The sequence below is a fragment of the Homarus americanus genome, unplaced genomic scaffold (genome assembly GCF_018991925.1).
Source record: "Homarus americanus isolate GMGI-L3 unplaced genomic scaffold, GMGI_Hamer_2.0 scaffold57206, whole genome shotgun sequence".
Classification (NCBI taxonomy): Eukaryota; Metazoa; Arthropoda; class Malacostraca; order Decapoda; family Nephropidae; genus Homarus; species Homarus americanus.
This window is the reverse complement of record NW_024720077.1, coordinates 230,149-247,086: the sequence shown is the minus strand read 5'-3', so window position 1 is coordinate 247,086 and position 16,938 is coordinate 230,149. Positions and strand designations below refer to the sequence as shown.

The following is a 16,938-nucleotide window of genomic DNA, read 5'->3' as shown; positions in this document are numbered from 1 at the left end:
TTGGTATGGTATTTTTGGTACTTGGTATTGTAGTCTTGTGGTTGGTACGTTAAGGGTCGATATAATACCCATTAACGATATGTCATGGTACTCTACCGCTATCATGGTATTTTTTAGGGCATGATATAATATTTCTCTGAGTTGTTTAATGGTAATGGTACTTTTAAGCAATTGTGGTACTCTTAAGGTCTTGGTATGGTAGTTTTGATTCCTACTATGGTACCATGAATACCGCATACACATTACACTTTTCTCTCATTACCCTTTACGAGGTCAATGTTTACAGGACGTCTTAAAGATCGAGCGAAGTTTCGAGTGATGCTTCGTAAGACTCAGTGAAGCAATATGAGTCTTTACCACGTGTGTATGACGATGATAAGTAGGTATTTATTTATTTATTTATTTATACTAATTATGTTTTTGTTATGGTGGTGGTTTTTGTAGTTAGGTTTATTAGTTTATTTAAATGAAAGCAAAATGAAAGAAGCATCATTCAGTTACTCCCCCCCCTCCCCCCCCCCGTATGGTGATAATTACCTGTATAAATGTTTCAGGAAATCAGGTACAGGTAGAGGTATGTCCGATTACATTATCTGTTTCTGAAAGTGACGTCAACCCCACCCCCACCACGAGCATACCCTTGAGATATGTTACGGTCGTCTAGTTAGTTAGCTAGTATATCGTGGTGTTGGTTATATCCGAGGATCCATCTCTTGAGTATAACTTGACATGAATATACTGGAGTTAAGTTGGTTTAATTAGTATACCGGTATATTGGTTAGATTTTTAACTCACTTGAATATATGTTAGTATTTATACCATAGTAGGAGATGACGGTGTATATACTGGTAAGTGTAGGTTAGGTTAGGTTAGGTTAGGTTTGGTTAGGTTAGGTTAAGTGTTCATGGGTATACTGGTTAAGTGTGTACATTAATGTGCACAGTGTGTGAGTAGAGTGATGATGTATTCTAAACAAACACACACTCACATACACACACAAGTATACGTATGTAGAGGTGTGTGTGTGTGTGTGTGTGTGTGTGTGTGTGTGTGTGTGTAGTGAGGAAATATAAATAATGGGAGGGTAGTTTCCCATGCTAACCTTTAGCTGACATTTAAAGCAAAATCACCCAGCAAAACACACCGCCAGCTGCCACGCTATAAACAGCTCAATTGAGCTAACCCCGCTAACCCAGCTAACTCTGCAAACCCAGCTAACTCCGCTAACCCAATTAACTGTGCTACCCTAGCCAATTCCGCCATCCCATCTACTCCAGCAAACTTTACTCATTCAGCTAACTCCAGTAACTCAGCTAACTCCGCTATCCCAACTAACTCCTCTACCCATATAACTCCGCTATTCCCAGCAAATTTTACTTATCCAGCTAATTCTGCTCACTCAACTCAACGTGGCTGTCTGCTTGATCAAGGTTAAGTAACTAAACTGTCTGGATTACCTAGATCAGGTTAGGTTAGTTTAAGATAAGTTAGGTTAGAGAGCATGGTTATTTGGTTGACACGAAAGAGAGAGTCGGTTTACCTGGGCTTAACAGCAGAGAGCCGCTTACCTGGGCTCAACAGCAGAGAGAGTCGCTTTACCTGGGTCTAACATCAGAGAGAGTCGCTTTACCTGTTTAATAACAGAGAGAGTCGGTTTACCTGGGTCTAACAGTCAGAGAGTCGGTTTACCTTAGGTTTAGCAACAGAGAGAGCCGGTTTACCTAGCTTACTAACAGAGAGCTGGGTTTTACCTAGGTCTAACATCAGAGAGAGCCGGTTTACCTGGGTTTAATAACAGAGCTGGTTTACCTGTTTAACAACAGAGAGCTGGTTTACCTGGGTTTTAGCAAGACAAGAGTGGCAGTGGACCTTGGCGTGGGGGGCGTGGGTGGGTGGGTGTGGACCTTGGCGTGGGGCGGGAGAAACGATAAATCTCCACATTGAACGGTAACAACCTCCCCCACAGCCTCCCTTTGTCTCCCCTACCCTCCCTCCCTCTCTCCACCTCCCTCCCTCCCTATTTCCTTCACCCATGTTTCTTCCTCCCCCCCCACTCCTGTTTCCCACCCCACTCCCATATTAGTTTACCCTCCCCCCCCGTGTACTCACTTCATCCTTTTCCCATGTCCTCACCCATTCTCCTCCTCCTACACCCTCCATACCTCCCCTTAGGATTGACTTCGATGGATGGTGAGATGGGAGGAAGTTGATGGTGATTAAAAAAGGAAAAGGAAGGAAGGAAGGAAGGAAAGGAGAAAGATGCAGATAAATGAAAAAGCGATGATGGGAGTAAGGGAAGGAAGAAGAAACATACAGAGAAAAGGAGAGAAGAGAAGAAGGGAAGTAAGGATGTGGGAGAGGAAAAATACAGAAGAGGGGAAGTAATAAATAAGAGAGAAAAGGAATTGGTACATAATATTTATAATGGAAATATTAGAGAGAGAGAAAATACAAGTTGATAGAGGGGTAGTGATGGGAATATAATGAAGGGGGGGGGATGGGGAAATTAGATGGGGAGGGGAGTAGTAACATAAATGAGGGGGATACCATCATACCAGGGGAGGAGGGTGGGGGTGAGAGTCATTTTATTATTTTGTGATGGAGTGGATTGTGGTGTGGGGGGTGGTGGTAGGTGGTGGAGTAGGTGTGGTGGAGCAGTACAGGTGGTGGAGTAGGTGTGGTGGAGCAGTACAGGTGGTGGAGTAGGTGTGGTGGAGCAGTACAGGTGGTGGAGTAATACAGGTGAGTTGGTCCAATAATTATTTTCATCAATCCACTCGTTTATTTTTTTTTTACTCTATTCTTTCCCTCCTTCACTGCCTACTCCTCCTCTCCTCCTCCACTCCCTATTCTCCTCCCCTTCTTCACTCCTCCCACCTTCACTTCCTATTCTCCCTCCCTTTTCCATCCCTTCCTTCACTCTATTCTCTTCCTCCTTCACTCCCCATCCCTCCCCTCCTTCACTCCCCCATCCCTCCTCCTTTACTCCCCACCCTCCCTCCTTCACTCCCCATCCCTCCCTCCTTCACTCCCCATCCTTCCTTCCTCCCCTTTTCTCTCCTCCATCACATCTTCTTCCACCTCATTCTCAACCTTCACGTCACCTCCTCCTCCTCCACCATTTCCCTCCAGGTTAGAATGGCAAGTTTGTATAGGTGTGTTAGTACTGGTCTAGGGGCGGGGACACAGAAGGCCCCTGACGAACATTGAGACAGGTTCTCACGGCCCCGACCCTACTATCCCTAAGGTTACTGTACTAGCTTTCCCTTACCCTGAGACCCGACCCTACTTCCCTGACCCACACCCACACAGCCTCCCTTACCTACCTCCCTCAACACATTTAAATTTCGGGAAGGTTTTATTGTTGTGATTCGGATTAAATCTCTCTCTCTCTCTCTCTCTCTCTCTCTCTCTCTCTCTCTCTCTCTCTCTCTCTCTTTGATTTCTCAGAGTCGTGGATTATTTAAGGGTCAGGTTCAATGTGGGCCGTGATGGGTATCTTGACCGACCGTTGGTGGGTAGTTGGTCATTCATGGATAAGGGGGCAAAGGGCATGGGCAAAGGGGGACGAGGAGGAGATGGTGGTGGCAGGGTTCAGATCACCTATGCAACACAACAGGGAAGGGAATCTGACAGTTGAGGCCTAAATCTATGTTTCCGTGTGAAGATTGACGAAAGGTTGACTGACATCTCTACACTCTTGGTTCAGAAGCGTGAGATGGAAAGACTTTAAGATGGACAATACAATCAAGAGGAAAATATGTGTACTTTTATTTATTCAGTTTTCAGTGGATATGGAAACAGTTAAGGAGGAATATATTTGGAAGACGAGTTATGTGTGTGTGTGTGTGTGTGTGTGTGTGTGTGTGTGTGTGTGTGTGTGTGTCTATCTATAATAATAAAATAATCTGTGTGTACGTATGTGTATGCGTGTATGTATGTGAGTATGCATGATTTTGTGTGTATCAGTGTGTAAATGTGTGTGTGTGTGTGTGTGTGTGTGTGTGTGTTTGTGTGTGTATCAGTGTGTAAATGTGTGTGTGTGTGTGTGTGTGTGGTAGATAACCTCCAGGCTGCCACAACACGGGCTCTCTGGAGTAAGACTGTCGACTGCTATATTGATTTTTCAACTGGAAATGTAAGTGGGGGGTGAGGGTAAGGAGGAGGAGGAGGGAGATGGGTGGAGAAGGAGAGGGAGGGAGGGAAGGAGGGAGATGAGTGGAAGAGGAGAGTCAGGGAGATGAGTGGAAGAAGAGGAAGAGAAGGGATATGGGAGGAAGAGGGAGGGAGAGAAGGAGGGATATGGGAGGAAGAGGGGATGAGTTTGGGAGGGGAGAAGGGAAAGGGGTTGGTGTGGAAGAGGATGGAGAGAAGGGGAAGAGAGGAGTGGATAAGGAGATGTGGATGAATGGAATGACATATGTGTACAAAAATGTGTGTGTGTGTGTGTGTGTGTGTGTGCTTCTACATATTATAAAGTGGTACGTTAATGCCCTCTGTTGGCTGTGTGCGCTGTGTGAGTTTGTGGCGCATTAATCACCTGTGAGCATCGTGTAGACTGTGCCTTCGAGATAGCCATGTTAATATTGGTATTATTATTGACTCTGTATCTGTGTTTTTCTGGCTAAATAAACTGTTTCAATATCAATATCATGTGCGGGGTTACTGGGGAAAGAAGATTGCGCAGTGTGATATAAATTATCTGCAGTGTGCGCATTTTGTAAAGTGATGTATTTGTAGACTGCGCAATATTTAAAATAGCGCATCTAGAGATAATAGTCTTTAAAGTCACGAATTTGTCGAGTGCGCAAGCATTATATACCGTATCTGTAGACTGCGCAGTAGATAAACTTATGTATGCGTTGTGCGCAGTGTTTAAAGTTACCTGTATATTGTCGCTGTGTGTAAAGTCAAGAAAGAGCGCAGTGTATGAAAGATAATATTGATATAAAGACTGCGCATTTTCAAAACGTAGATAACTGAGTGCATAAGGTCGACGTGCGCGCGCGTGCGTGTGTGTGTGTGTGTGTGTGTTTTGGAAGATGGGTAACTAAGGAAATGAGGCAGCATGGTGTGTGTGTGTGTGTGTGTGTGTGTGAAGGGCGGAGCGTTGTGTAAATAGGTCCACGTCTTTTACCGAGGATGTTGACACGCCATCCTCACCCGCGCTGCTCCCATCGTGAAAATTGCCCTCAACTCCCTAATCCTTAAATTTTGGAGGGATTTTTTATTTTTATTTTTGACTCGTGTGATCTAAGTTATTATCATTATTTATTATTATTTGTTTTTGTTTCGTTTGGCTTTACTTTATTATTTTTGTTTTATCTTATACTTTCATCTATTCTTAAATTTGGATTATTTTATATTTTTGTCTCATTTATTATTATTATTATTATTATTATTATTATTATTATTATTTATCTTCTTAATTATCCTGTATTATTTCCTTATTTTTTTTCTCGTTATTATTTTACTTATTCTTTTATTTTTATCTTATTTTTTGTTTTGTTTTATCTAGTTTGATTAAATTCCTTTTCGTCTTAATCAGTGCACACACACACACATACACACACACACACCTTCAAGAATACCAAGGGTGTACAGGTTATATTTTGTTATTGTTCTAAATTCTGTCCATATCTACGGACGTACGGACATGAACTACCCTAAACTCACCGTCCGTTGTTACTCCAGGACTTAGTTGTTCCCGACACCCGCCATGAGTTCCCGCGGTCACTCATTTATTGTCAGCGCCAGCCACTCATTGGTCACTTCGTTAGTACTTTTATTTCCCGATGGCAGACATTTATTTTTCGGGATCGTAGACATTTATTACCAACTCCAGATATTTATTATCAACGCCAGACACTTCTTCTCAACGCCAGGCATATATTCCCAACGCCAGACATTCATTCTCAACGCCAGACACTTCTTCTTAACGCCACACATATATTCCCAACGCCAGACATTCATTCTCAACTCCAGCACACTTCTCAACGCCACATTCATTCTCAACGCCAGACACTTCTTCTTAACGCCACACATATATTCCCAACGCCAGACATTCATTCTCAACTCCAGCACACTTCTCAACGCCACTCATTCTCAACGCCAGACACTCATTCTCAACGCCAGACTCATTCTAGACTCCCAAATAAATTAATCCGATCACTCATCCATGAAGACAGAGACGCATCCATAACCACAGCCTCCACGATCAACCACAGCCTCCACGGCCAACCACAGCCTCCACGATCAACCACAGTAACCATTCCCGATCACCTGCGACAGTAACTACCCGCTGACACCTCTCTCCCTCTCCCCCTTCCCTCTCTTTCTCCCACCCACCCTCCCTCTCTCTCCCCTACCCTCCCTCTCTCTCTCACCTCACCTCCCTCCCATCCCTCACCTCCCGTCTCTCCACACCTCACCCTCAGTAATCATCTTCCTCGCACTTACTATCACCTTAATTACCCCCCTTTGTCCAGGTGTTAACTCCATCGTGTTTACCTGATGATGATTTTCTTGTGCGTACTGGAGTGTTTGTTTACCTGCATTGAAAATTTTATATGTTGAGCCGTTTGTAAATTTGTATGGCTGTTTTATTGAATATCTATCTGTCTAATTCTGTCTATATATCTCTCTATCTATCAATTTATCTATCTTTTCTATCTATCTGTCTGTCTGTCTGTCTGTCTAATCGACCAAGTTGTTATTCCCAGCAACCTAAAATAACTACACATCTACCACAGTTGATTGGTATCTGTTTCTTCCTCGTGTATCATGTGTCAACTACGTGTCCCCAAATTACTGCGGTGATACATTAACTTATGACCGTGTCCCCGCCCCTCACAACACACACACACACACACACTCACCTGACGGACATAATGCAAGCAACATCTCGTATACCTGTTTGGAGACTAATGATTACGTTTCCGACGCGAGTACATTGACGCTCAGGTGTTTTAGAGGAGTAAATGATACCATGACAGAGCAGAGCTGCTGACAAATGAAACGCCCACAGTTAATGTTCAATGAATGGAGGTTATAGTTGTACTACTACTTCTACTACTACTACTACTACTACTAAATAATAATAATAATAATAATAATAATAATAATAATAATAATAATAATAATTCAAAGGGCGAGCTGTGGTGATGTAGACAGGCTCCTGCAGCAGTGTTGTATCGCCAGTCGTCATCTACAGTCGTAAGCAAGAAATCGTGCTTCATCAGGGGAAGTTTTATCCAACAGACGCTGTCCAGTCCTACTAGTATAAACAGCGCTGGGCGACGCTTACACCACCCTGGGGGATTGTTATCACAGACACAACACTAAGGGACAGTCGTCAACTGCTGGTGGTGTGTGCTGACGCTAGGCTGACTCATAACACAGTAACACTTGTATCTGGTGAGTGTAGTGGTGGGTGACTGTAGCCGCCACACCCGCCGGCAACACCTGCCCGACAACATCGTATTTTACACCTGGTTTATTTCTCTCCTTAGTTGATTGTTATATGAGACACCCGCACGCGACCGCATATAAATACATGCGTGCAAAATTACATGCATGCATGCACACACTCGCGCGCTCAAACTCAGGCATGCACATCTACTGTGTACACTTATACATGCACACGCTCTACCAGCCACAGGATGCACAATAAACTAGCCGCTCTGGGGCAAAACTAAACTTAGACATGCAAGCACTTAACTGCACACACACTCACGCATGCAAATGTAAACACACACACACACACACACTTAATATAAATAAATGACTCATGAAACAAATACAACAAACACAGGACACCAAATAACAAATAGAATAACAAGTGAAATCTTAACTGGACAGCGATATAAATAAATAATAATGAAAGGAATGTGTTTATATACTTGAGGCAAACATTTTAATAGGTTACAGCGAGATACTTGGGAGGACAATAATAACCCGTGAAAAAAAAATTGTCATTCCTTTTTACTTTGATTAACCGAACAAGTCAGACCACATCAACATTCCTTTGCTCGGATAATACAAAAAATAAACACGACTAGAAACTCCTACTTTATCGCATATATAAATCGATTGACAACGCATGTTCGGATACAATTTAAAATCGAGTGTCCGGATAATACTAGTGAATCACGCATTGTTTATACCCAACTGTCCGGAAGAGAGAGAGAGAGAGAGAGAGAGAGAGAGAGAGAGAGAGAGAGATAACTTTACTCTTGGTCCGATCAGTAGTAGAGTTGTAGTCAGGAGCTACTTCTTGATTCTTATCCTCCAAAGAAACCAGAGAGAGAGAGAGAGAGAGAGAGAGAGAGAGAGAGAGAGAGAAATCAACGTGGTGATGATAATTGGTGATGCCGTGGTGACTAAGAAGAATAGAAGGAGGAAGAGGAGCAGGATATATAATATTAACTCCATACACAGGCAATATAAACTCTCTTCCTCTCCTTGCTCCTCATTCTTGCCTCACTCCCTTTAGACATTACCCCCCCTCTTCTCCCTCACCCTCCAGAGACACCAGTTAGAGACCAGAGACCACTTGCCTTGCTCGGTCGTTATCTTGCCATGGGGGAAGTTTGAGCTGGTGATGAGAAGGAGGTGCTGCCCATTATTTTTTTCTGAAAAGAGCCATAACTTTATTAAAGGGCAACAGCAGCTTTAGGGCAATTATTTATGCAGCTGAGGGCATTTTTTGTTTTGACGCGGCTGAAGGCCCTTTGTTTTTAAGCAGCTGAAGGCCCTTTGTTTATAAGCAGCTGAAGGCCGTTTGTTTTTAAGCAGCTGAAGGCACTTTGTTTATAAGCAGCTGAAGGCCCTTGTTTAAGCAGCTGAAGGCCATTACTTTTTGTTTTGCATCTGAAGTCAACAGTTTACGTCGCTTATGGCAACATTTTCCTTAGCTGAAGGTAAATTTTGAATGTAAAATAGTTGTAAATTTATACCACCAACGCCAATATTATAATTTAGTTATGGGCAACAAGTTATCCAGTTACATATAATTGTTGAGCCAAATTTTAATGGCATTTCTAAACAGCTTTGTGCGGCTGATCATATTTTTCAGCGACTTTAAGAAGTATGTTATTATTTTAGTTTTTTGGAAATGGTAGACTCGTCTTTCTTATATTGATTAAGTAATATTTTAAAGGGATAAATGATTCGCTTTTTCAGTTTGAGCTTTTAGGCCAAAATTTACTGGTAAAGACATTCTGTTCTTTTTTTGGTACATTAAGTTGTTCTGATACGCAACACAAAATTTTTCACAACATGCATCACGAAATAACATGGTCTCTTGACAGTTTTTTTTTTAATGAATCAATTTTGTTTTACTTTTATTTTCTCAGATATAAGAAAATGTTATGATTATTGGGCGAGTGAAGAGCACCCGACCTTCTGGCTCCTGTAGACCCGCCCCCCCCTCCCCTCCCCGTGGAATACTAAGTGGCAGCCCTCCTTCACAGTCACCATAATCACCATCACCAAGTGTACCACAATAAACCATTAAGCCACAACCACCACCAAAAGAACCATTTACCACCACCACAAGCCACCAACACCTTTGATCAGGATAATAATAATAATAACAACTTCAACCTTAATAATAATTGTATCTAATATAAAATATTTTTAACAAGGTGTAATAATACTAAGAAAAAAAAAACCCCAGTGAGGAATTGCATACACACATCACCACGAAGATAATTATAAGAAAAAACTAGAAGAGAACTCACCTCTTGTCTCCCAGTGCGGTCTCGAGCTCTTCCTCGGTATATGAGTCTAGGTAGCTTACTTAGTTGGTATTTACTTACGTTTTAAGATGTGTACTGCTATTATAATGCCTCAGCGACCACTCAAACCCGTCCAGTAGGGTCTTGGGTCTTTTTTATTTGTTATTTATTTTTAGCTTATCGCTCATATCACTATCGCTATCATTATCAACATCATCGCTTGCTATAATTATATTCGGTCTCCTTCAGTATTGATAAACAACTTTCTTCTCTAATTCTCATTGTTATGTTCGGTGTTATTGTTGTTATATTAACCATTATTATGTATCTTTATCATTGTTATTATTGTACCTTTCTTCTGGTTCTTCACCTGTCTTCATTATCTTTCATTTGTGTTATCTTCTTCGGGGTTATTATTACCTTAAAGTTATCATATTGGTGTACTTATTATTCCCTGTCTGTCTCTCTCTCTCTCTCTCTCTCTCTTCACGGTTCGTACATTAATTATGTTTACGTTTAAGTAATTGGCAGTTGAGTCGCGCGTGTTAGGTTTTTTTTTCGCGCGTGTTTTGGTTAACTCTCCCGCGCGTTTTGTGATTTTTTTCCCAGGTAAATATTGTTAACCTTCATGAGCAACACTGCAGCTAGGGCTAGTTTGATACCTTGTCATAACTTGGCAGTTTCACCCGTAAAATTATTCTCTCTCTCTCTCTCTCTCTCTCTCTCTCTCTCTCTCTCTCTCTCTCTCGGAAAACTTGTAACTTCCTGTGTTACCGCGCAGTTTATCCTCCTCTCTTACATTCAATAGCACATTATCTCAGTTTTTTTGCGTGGTTATTAGGTTCTTAAAATATGTTGGCTGTATTACTGTGAGTGTTTACCCTGGCGCGAGATGTTGTGTTGTGAAGCATCACTCCCTCACAACTTGGGTATTTACTGGGTAAGAAAATGTTATATTGACTTAAAACATTTCTTAATGCTTGAAAAAAAGAGCTTTGATTATCATAACTGTATATCATGTAAACAGACAGCGACAATGATTATCTTAGGTGCGTCTTAAAGATGTATTCTTCATTATTCAATGTCAAATTTTTTCTCCCAAAATTCTATCAACAAGACGGACATGACAGTAATCATTCCGGTCGTTTACTTAACGCTAACGTGTCCTCTAGCCACCAGCGTGTAATGAATGACAGAGGCGCAGATAACCGTCTTCTGGACTGGTCTTGCGCCATCACTAAGAGGCGCGAACTTGTCTGACAAATACGAAACGCCTCCAATAAAATTAGCATAGTTGCTGAAGGCGGACCTGGGGGCTGGGGTGGCGACTCTACTCCACCTCACCCTAGCGGCTCCACCACTCCTCGCCTCCTGATCACTACCATCCTTAATTATCGTTAGCTTGTGATGTATCTGTTAAACGAGGCGGTGCTATAATTGATAGTCGCTTATGGCCGAATATTCCCCCTTCTCCCCTGGACCCCCCCTCCCCTCCCTAGAGTCGTCGGGTAACGTGGATAGGATGCAAAGTGGTTGATTTATGAGGGACGCAGTACAGGTCTGGTGGACTGCCTCCCTCCCTCACACCACTAGTATAATTCCTCTACTCACAGGCAATATAATAGTCTTAATAACAGCAGTGTGTCCCTCCCCAGCTCCCCCTCATCCGTCACAACACAGCTACACTCGTGGACGCAATTTGTCAAGGACTGGCCAATTTGCAGAGCAACACTGGGCCGGCCACCACCGTTCTGCCCGGGACCTGCTCACTCACCCTTTCTCATAAATCAACTTTAAAACCTCTTTTTTCGTTTTCACATAATCTATCGTTATTATTAAAGTCTATAACACTTCAAGGTTATCGTGATGACAGAACATCTCTCATAATTCGTGACTCTGTGAATTAGTGTGTATGGATGGTTAGTTTTACTGTGTTTGTAGTGGGGGGCCGGAGGTGTCGCCAGCCCCTCCTTGTCGTCAGTCATCGCTTCCTTTACATCCTCTTCCTCCTCGAATTATTAATCTTTGTCAAGGTCTATCTCCTGGATACACTTACACACAAATTAAAGATAATCTATATAAACATGTAAAAAAAAAACTTGGACACGCTCACGTTTACTCTTTAATACACATGATCGACTCACACACACACACATACACATCACAGCCTTGTTAAGTCACTCGTCATGTTTATTGTTCGTAGTTCACACACGTGATCCCCCCTGACGTTAAACTATTGATAACTGTAATAAACAACGTAGTGTAAATAATAACGTAACTCTAACGATTAATGACGCGAGAGTTACTGGCTGGCTGGCTGGACCGGGGGCGAACTGGTCGACTCACCTCCTCTGGTCAACAATCTACCAAGACCGACCCGAGTTTTTGTAGCAGAGTTAATAATCGGACGCGCGATGTAATGACGTACTTGATTAAAATTTATTAAAGAGTTTAGCCCAGTGGATACGTTTGAGTGACACCTTTGGTAGTGTTAAGGTTTAGCCCTGCGGTCACTCGTTCAGCAGGTAGTTAGTGGGATTTGATACAACCGCAGGTGAGGTTCGTGTGTGTGTGTGTGTGTGTGTGTGTGTGTGTGTGTGTGTGTGTTTTTTGCCTCGCCGAAGATGGACTGGTTGACCGGCAGTTTTTCCGCGATATGCTGAGATCATGACCACCTTGCACATGATCTTGAAACTTGTTGATTGTACATTCCTTTTGTGCAGCTTTTCCAGTACTCTGTGCAGTAATAAATATTTCAAGGATTGGAGTCTCATAGGTCTTATTAAAATATGTTCCCTCGAGTACTTTATGCATTTTTGGTAACGTTTGTATATATTTTGTAGTGGTCATTTTAAGCCATAAAGTTTTCATAAGAAACTATTTTCCTACTGTCACTTATGTCAGAAGAATCTTAAGAGGCGCATGAGTTTTTTTTTTTCGTCCAGAGTGGCTGTGTAGCTCATGTGCATGAGTTGGTGTGGTGTGTCATGGTATAGTGACACTGAACTAGACACTCTTATGTCAGGTATGTGTGTCATTATACCAGGCACCATCACACCAAGTATTGCATGGCACTGCACGAGAACTACCATGCTAGTTGGGGATGTCACTACACTTGGCACTGTCATTCTAAGACATGTATGACACTACACCAGGCACTGTAATACAGGTTTGTGTGTTACACGAGGAAGTATCTCCTGCGCGGACACTACGTGACTGAGCGTGACGACAATGTGCGCTACTGATACAACACAAGTGTTACAGGAATGTCACAGGTGGGAAGTCACACTCACCTTCTCTCCTCATGCCGACTTTGAAGCATTTCTTGAGTCTACAGTACTGACACTGGTTACGGTGATGCTGGTCGATGGGACAGTTGCGGTTTCCTCTGCATGAGTACTGCAGGTTCCGCCGCACCGACCGCTTGAAGAAGCTCTTGCAGCCTGCGGGGGAGGACGGCGTTAATAGTGTGGCACAGGGGGGCACCGCGGCGGACGAGGGGTCAGCAGGCAGTGACACACCTCCTCCACCAGGCAAGAGGGAGGATGGGTTTATGTTTCAATAATAATATTATCACAAAAATAAGTAAAGTCCAAATTACAAGGAATTATCAATACATGTCGGGGAGGACACCATGCGTGGGGCCACTGTGACCCCAGGTAACGGTGGCCCGTGACCTGGGGTCACAGTGGCCCGTAGACATGAGACAGGAGTCAGCCGCCCGGGCCTCCCGTGCGGGGTAGCCCGGGCGGCATGGCCCCGGGCGTGGGCGGGCCGTGGGTGGTGCGTACCTTCACAGGTGAATTGGCCATAGTGTTTCCCTGAGCTCTTGTCGCTGCACACGACACACGTCATGTTCTGGGCGTTCTTGTCGTCGCCTGTAGGGCTGGGCGCCGAGGAGGGCGCGCTGCCCGCCGTGGAATTAGGTGTGGGCGTCTGTGGGGCGGCGGGCTGTGGGGTGACGCTGGCACCCAGTTCCCGGGTGACGTCCTCCCCCGTGGTGGGGGGCAGGGACACGGGCGGGTCGCGCCACGTGGGCCCCGGGGGCACTACTAGAGCCATCTTATCGTGGCACTGTTCTGGCACAAACATTGACAACCACCTCCGCCAGGGGTGGAACACAAGTTATAACTTTACACTCCTGGGCACCGCCAGTTTGGCATGATCACTGGCACACTAGGCTATAATCCACTGTGGCACTGGAGGAGATGGACATGTGGGTATTATCCTGATATGGCGGTGCTACCTGTCACACGGGTATAGCGGGGCCACCTATCAGGCGGGTGATAGCGGGGGTGACCTGTCAGGCAGGCTAACACTGAGGGGTGAGGGGCGCGCGTCACACACCCTGCGTGGAGCACTGTGCTGTGTACACTGGGCGAGCGGCGCTGCGGCCCGGCGGGCGGAGGGCGGGGACGGGCCGTGCGGGGCAGGGGGCGGGCCACCAGGCCACGGGGCCGCGACCCCGCCCGCCCCGGACACCCATTGGTCGTCACCCGACAGTCACATCAAACACTGATGCCGCCGTTACTTTCTTATGAGATAGTTGTATAATGTTGTAGAAATAGTGACTTTATGTTATCTACACTACAACTAACAAACACAAACTCTCTCTCTAATAATATATAAACTAAAACGTGAAAATAAGTTGACGGCAAAAGGCGGCAAGGTTGATCAGTGTCCGGTGGCGGGGCGGCCTCTGGTTGGCGGGTCGTGAGGGCGCTGAACCAATGAGCGCTCGGGGCGGGGCGGGGCCAACTACTACATATTGCAACTCTCGCAAGAAAAAATACTTTTTAGTATAATTAAGCATCTAAACATTACTTCAGTTTACTGTTTAACATTAACAACCTGACAACTATCTCACAAACTACAATTGTGTTTGTTTACACAAAGTAAATTAATTAAGAGGAATTATTTAAGGTAATGAGGTATGGCAGATAGCGTCAGGGTTCGGGGTCTGGACGTCTGAACCCCGCGCTGCTGGTGTGCGAGTGAGAAAGTCGGTGTGAGAGGCCTACCAGTGACACGAGGTTCCGGAACGCTCTCCGCACTCTAGCTAATTACATAATTTTACACCCTCACCTTCACACTCACGCAGCACACCTTACCTTCCACCACACACTAATAATAAACCAACACACTTTTACAGAATATATTGCTTTTGGGACTTTTAACATAAAACACTTCCCACATATAGCTGCTAGTAAGTCTTAGATCAATAAATTCTTAGAAGGAAAAGGGGGAAATAATAAGCAGAGATACGGTATAAAAAAAGGTACCCTGACGGAGATACCACAATAGCGACCTTCACATAAACACACTTCAAAGCAGATTCATCGAGCAAGTTGCAAGATTTATTACAGTGTGGGAACAAAGCCTCCTGTTCTTTTACGGAGCCCAGCCACCACCGACACCTCACTAACTCTCCACTAACTCTCCACTAACTCTCCATAATAAAACCATTTAATGGGTGTCACTTCTAAAGCATCGTCTACCTCCATTAAATTTCTTGAGCTTGTCTTGGTGTCAGTTTTCTACTAAAGAATGTTATATTTATTGTGTGTGTGTGTGTGTGTGTGTGTGTGTGTGTGTGTGTGTGTGTGTGACGACTACACTCTTCAGGTCACACTGCAGCTGCTGGTAGTGGTGGTGATGGTTACGATAGTAGTGGTGGTAATGATGGAGATTGTGGTAGTTGAAATTGTAATTGTGGTGATGGGAGTGGTGGTTGTTATAGTAGCCATGGAAGTTATAATGAGGGTGGTTGTTGTTGTGATGGGAATAGTGATTGTTGTTGTGGATAAAAGTGAGTTGTGGTCGTGGTGGTAGCAAGAGAGTCGTAGTAGTAGTAGTAGTAGTAGTAGTAGTAGTAGTAGTGTGACATCACCTTCAATACCGCACACACACATATATATATATATATATATATATATCAAGTCACTTATATACTTTTAACATCTCCATATTTACATGCAATTATGCTATATTATATTGAATAAATAGGAGTTTGTTGTGTGGTCGTAGTTTATGATCGGTCGCTACACAAACCCACACACACATATACTGTACACGTATACAAACGCTGACACATACATATGCATACACGCACAACCTATACACACACATACACCTACGCAGTTGAACATAAACTCCTGCAAAGACACACACACACACACACACACACATAAGTGCGCACGCAGCTCGCCACCACATCCGTTCGGAACACATTGTTGTACACACTTGTGGGATTGGCCAGTCTGGAGGGGAGGAGGGAGGTTGGGAATGATGTAGGATTGGACGTGACTAACTAGCCAGTGTATTTTTAGATTGGACGTAAGGTGAGGTTGTGTGTGTGTGTGTGTGTGTGTGTGTGTGTGTGTGTGTGTGTGTGTGTGTGTGTGTGTGTGATATCCTTAGTTTGGTATAGAAGCTGAGGGTGATTCAGAAATATAATGGCGGTTGTAGTTGTCAGGTTAAAGTTATGAGAATGCATTGATGGAGTCATATGTTATAGAATATTTATTTGGTTACACATTTGGGGTTGTATTTATGGAGTTAAAATTATGGGGTTATATATATATGGGGGGGGTTGTGATTTTAGAGTTGTATTTATGGGGTTATAATCACGGAGTTGTATTTATGGGGTTAAAATCACGGGGTTTCTTAATTACATATATAACAACCTTATATTTTTTAATTATTTCTTTTCTATTTCAGACTTGGAGCGAAAATAAGGCTTAGAATTTAATGGTGATTTTGGGTAAGTACAAAATCCCATTCTTTGAGATTTTCCAATTTTGTTGGGAATTTTGCCTATTTTATATAAGAATTGTAGAGAGACAATACGAACGACACGGAAGAGATAGGTTCGTATAGGCCTATGTACCTATGGGGGTTATAGGCCTATGGGTTTTGTATGTTGTGTTAAGGATTATATTTCGTTTAAGTCTACGTACGTCATGGGTCATGGCTATGGGTTTATAATGATGAGTTAATGGGTTTATAATGGTGGGTTATTTTTGTGGGTTTATAATGATGGGTTAATGGGTTTATAATGATGTTTTATGGCTATGGGTTTTTAATGATGTGTTATGGCTATGGGTCTATAATGATGGGTTAATGGCTATGGGTTTATAATGATGGGTTAATGGCTATGGGTTTATAATGATGGGTTAATGGCTATGGGTTTATAATG

The 16,938-nt window shown here is 43.4% G+C and overlaps 1 protein-coding gene across 1 annotated transcript in view; it reads right to left on the bottom strand.

Moving 5' to 3' along the window:
• Nucleotides 1-14,114, bottom strand: part of LOC121860376 (nuclear receptor subfamily 2 group F member 1-A-like) — a 30,650-nt gene extending 16,536 nt beyond the window's left edge. Inside the window, exons 1-3 of the mRNA XM_042357497.1 lie at nucleotides 13,532-14,114; nucleotides 13,034-13,183; nucleotides 8,559-8,633 (exon numbers count right to left, since the gene is read on the bottom strand). Of these exons, the coding sequence (XP_042213431.1) occupies nucleotides 8,559-8,633; nucleotides 13,034-13,183; nucleotides 13,532-13,832 (526 nt within the window). The 5' untranslated portion in view covers nucleotides 13,833-14,114. The remainder of the gene's footprint in view (nucleotides 1-8,558; nucleotides 8,634-13,033; nucleotides 13,184-13,531) is intronic.
• Between the last annotated feature and the right edge of the window lie 2,824 nt (nucleotides 14,115-16,938).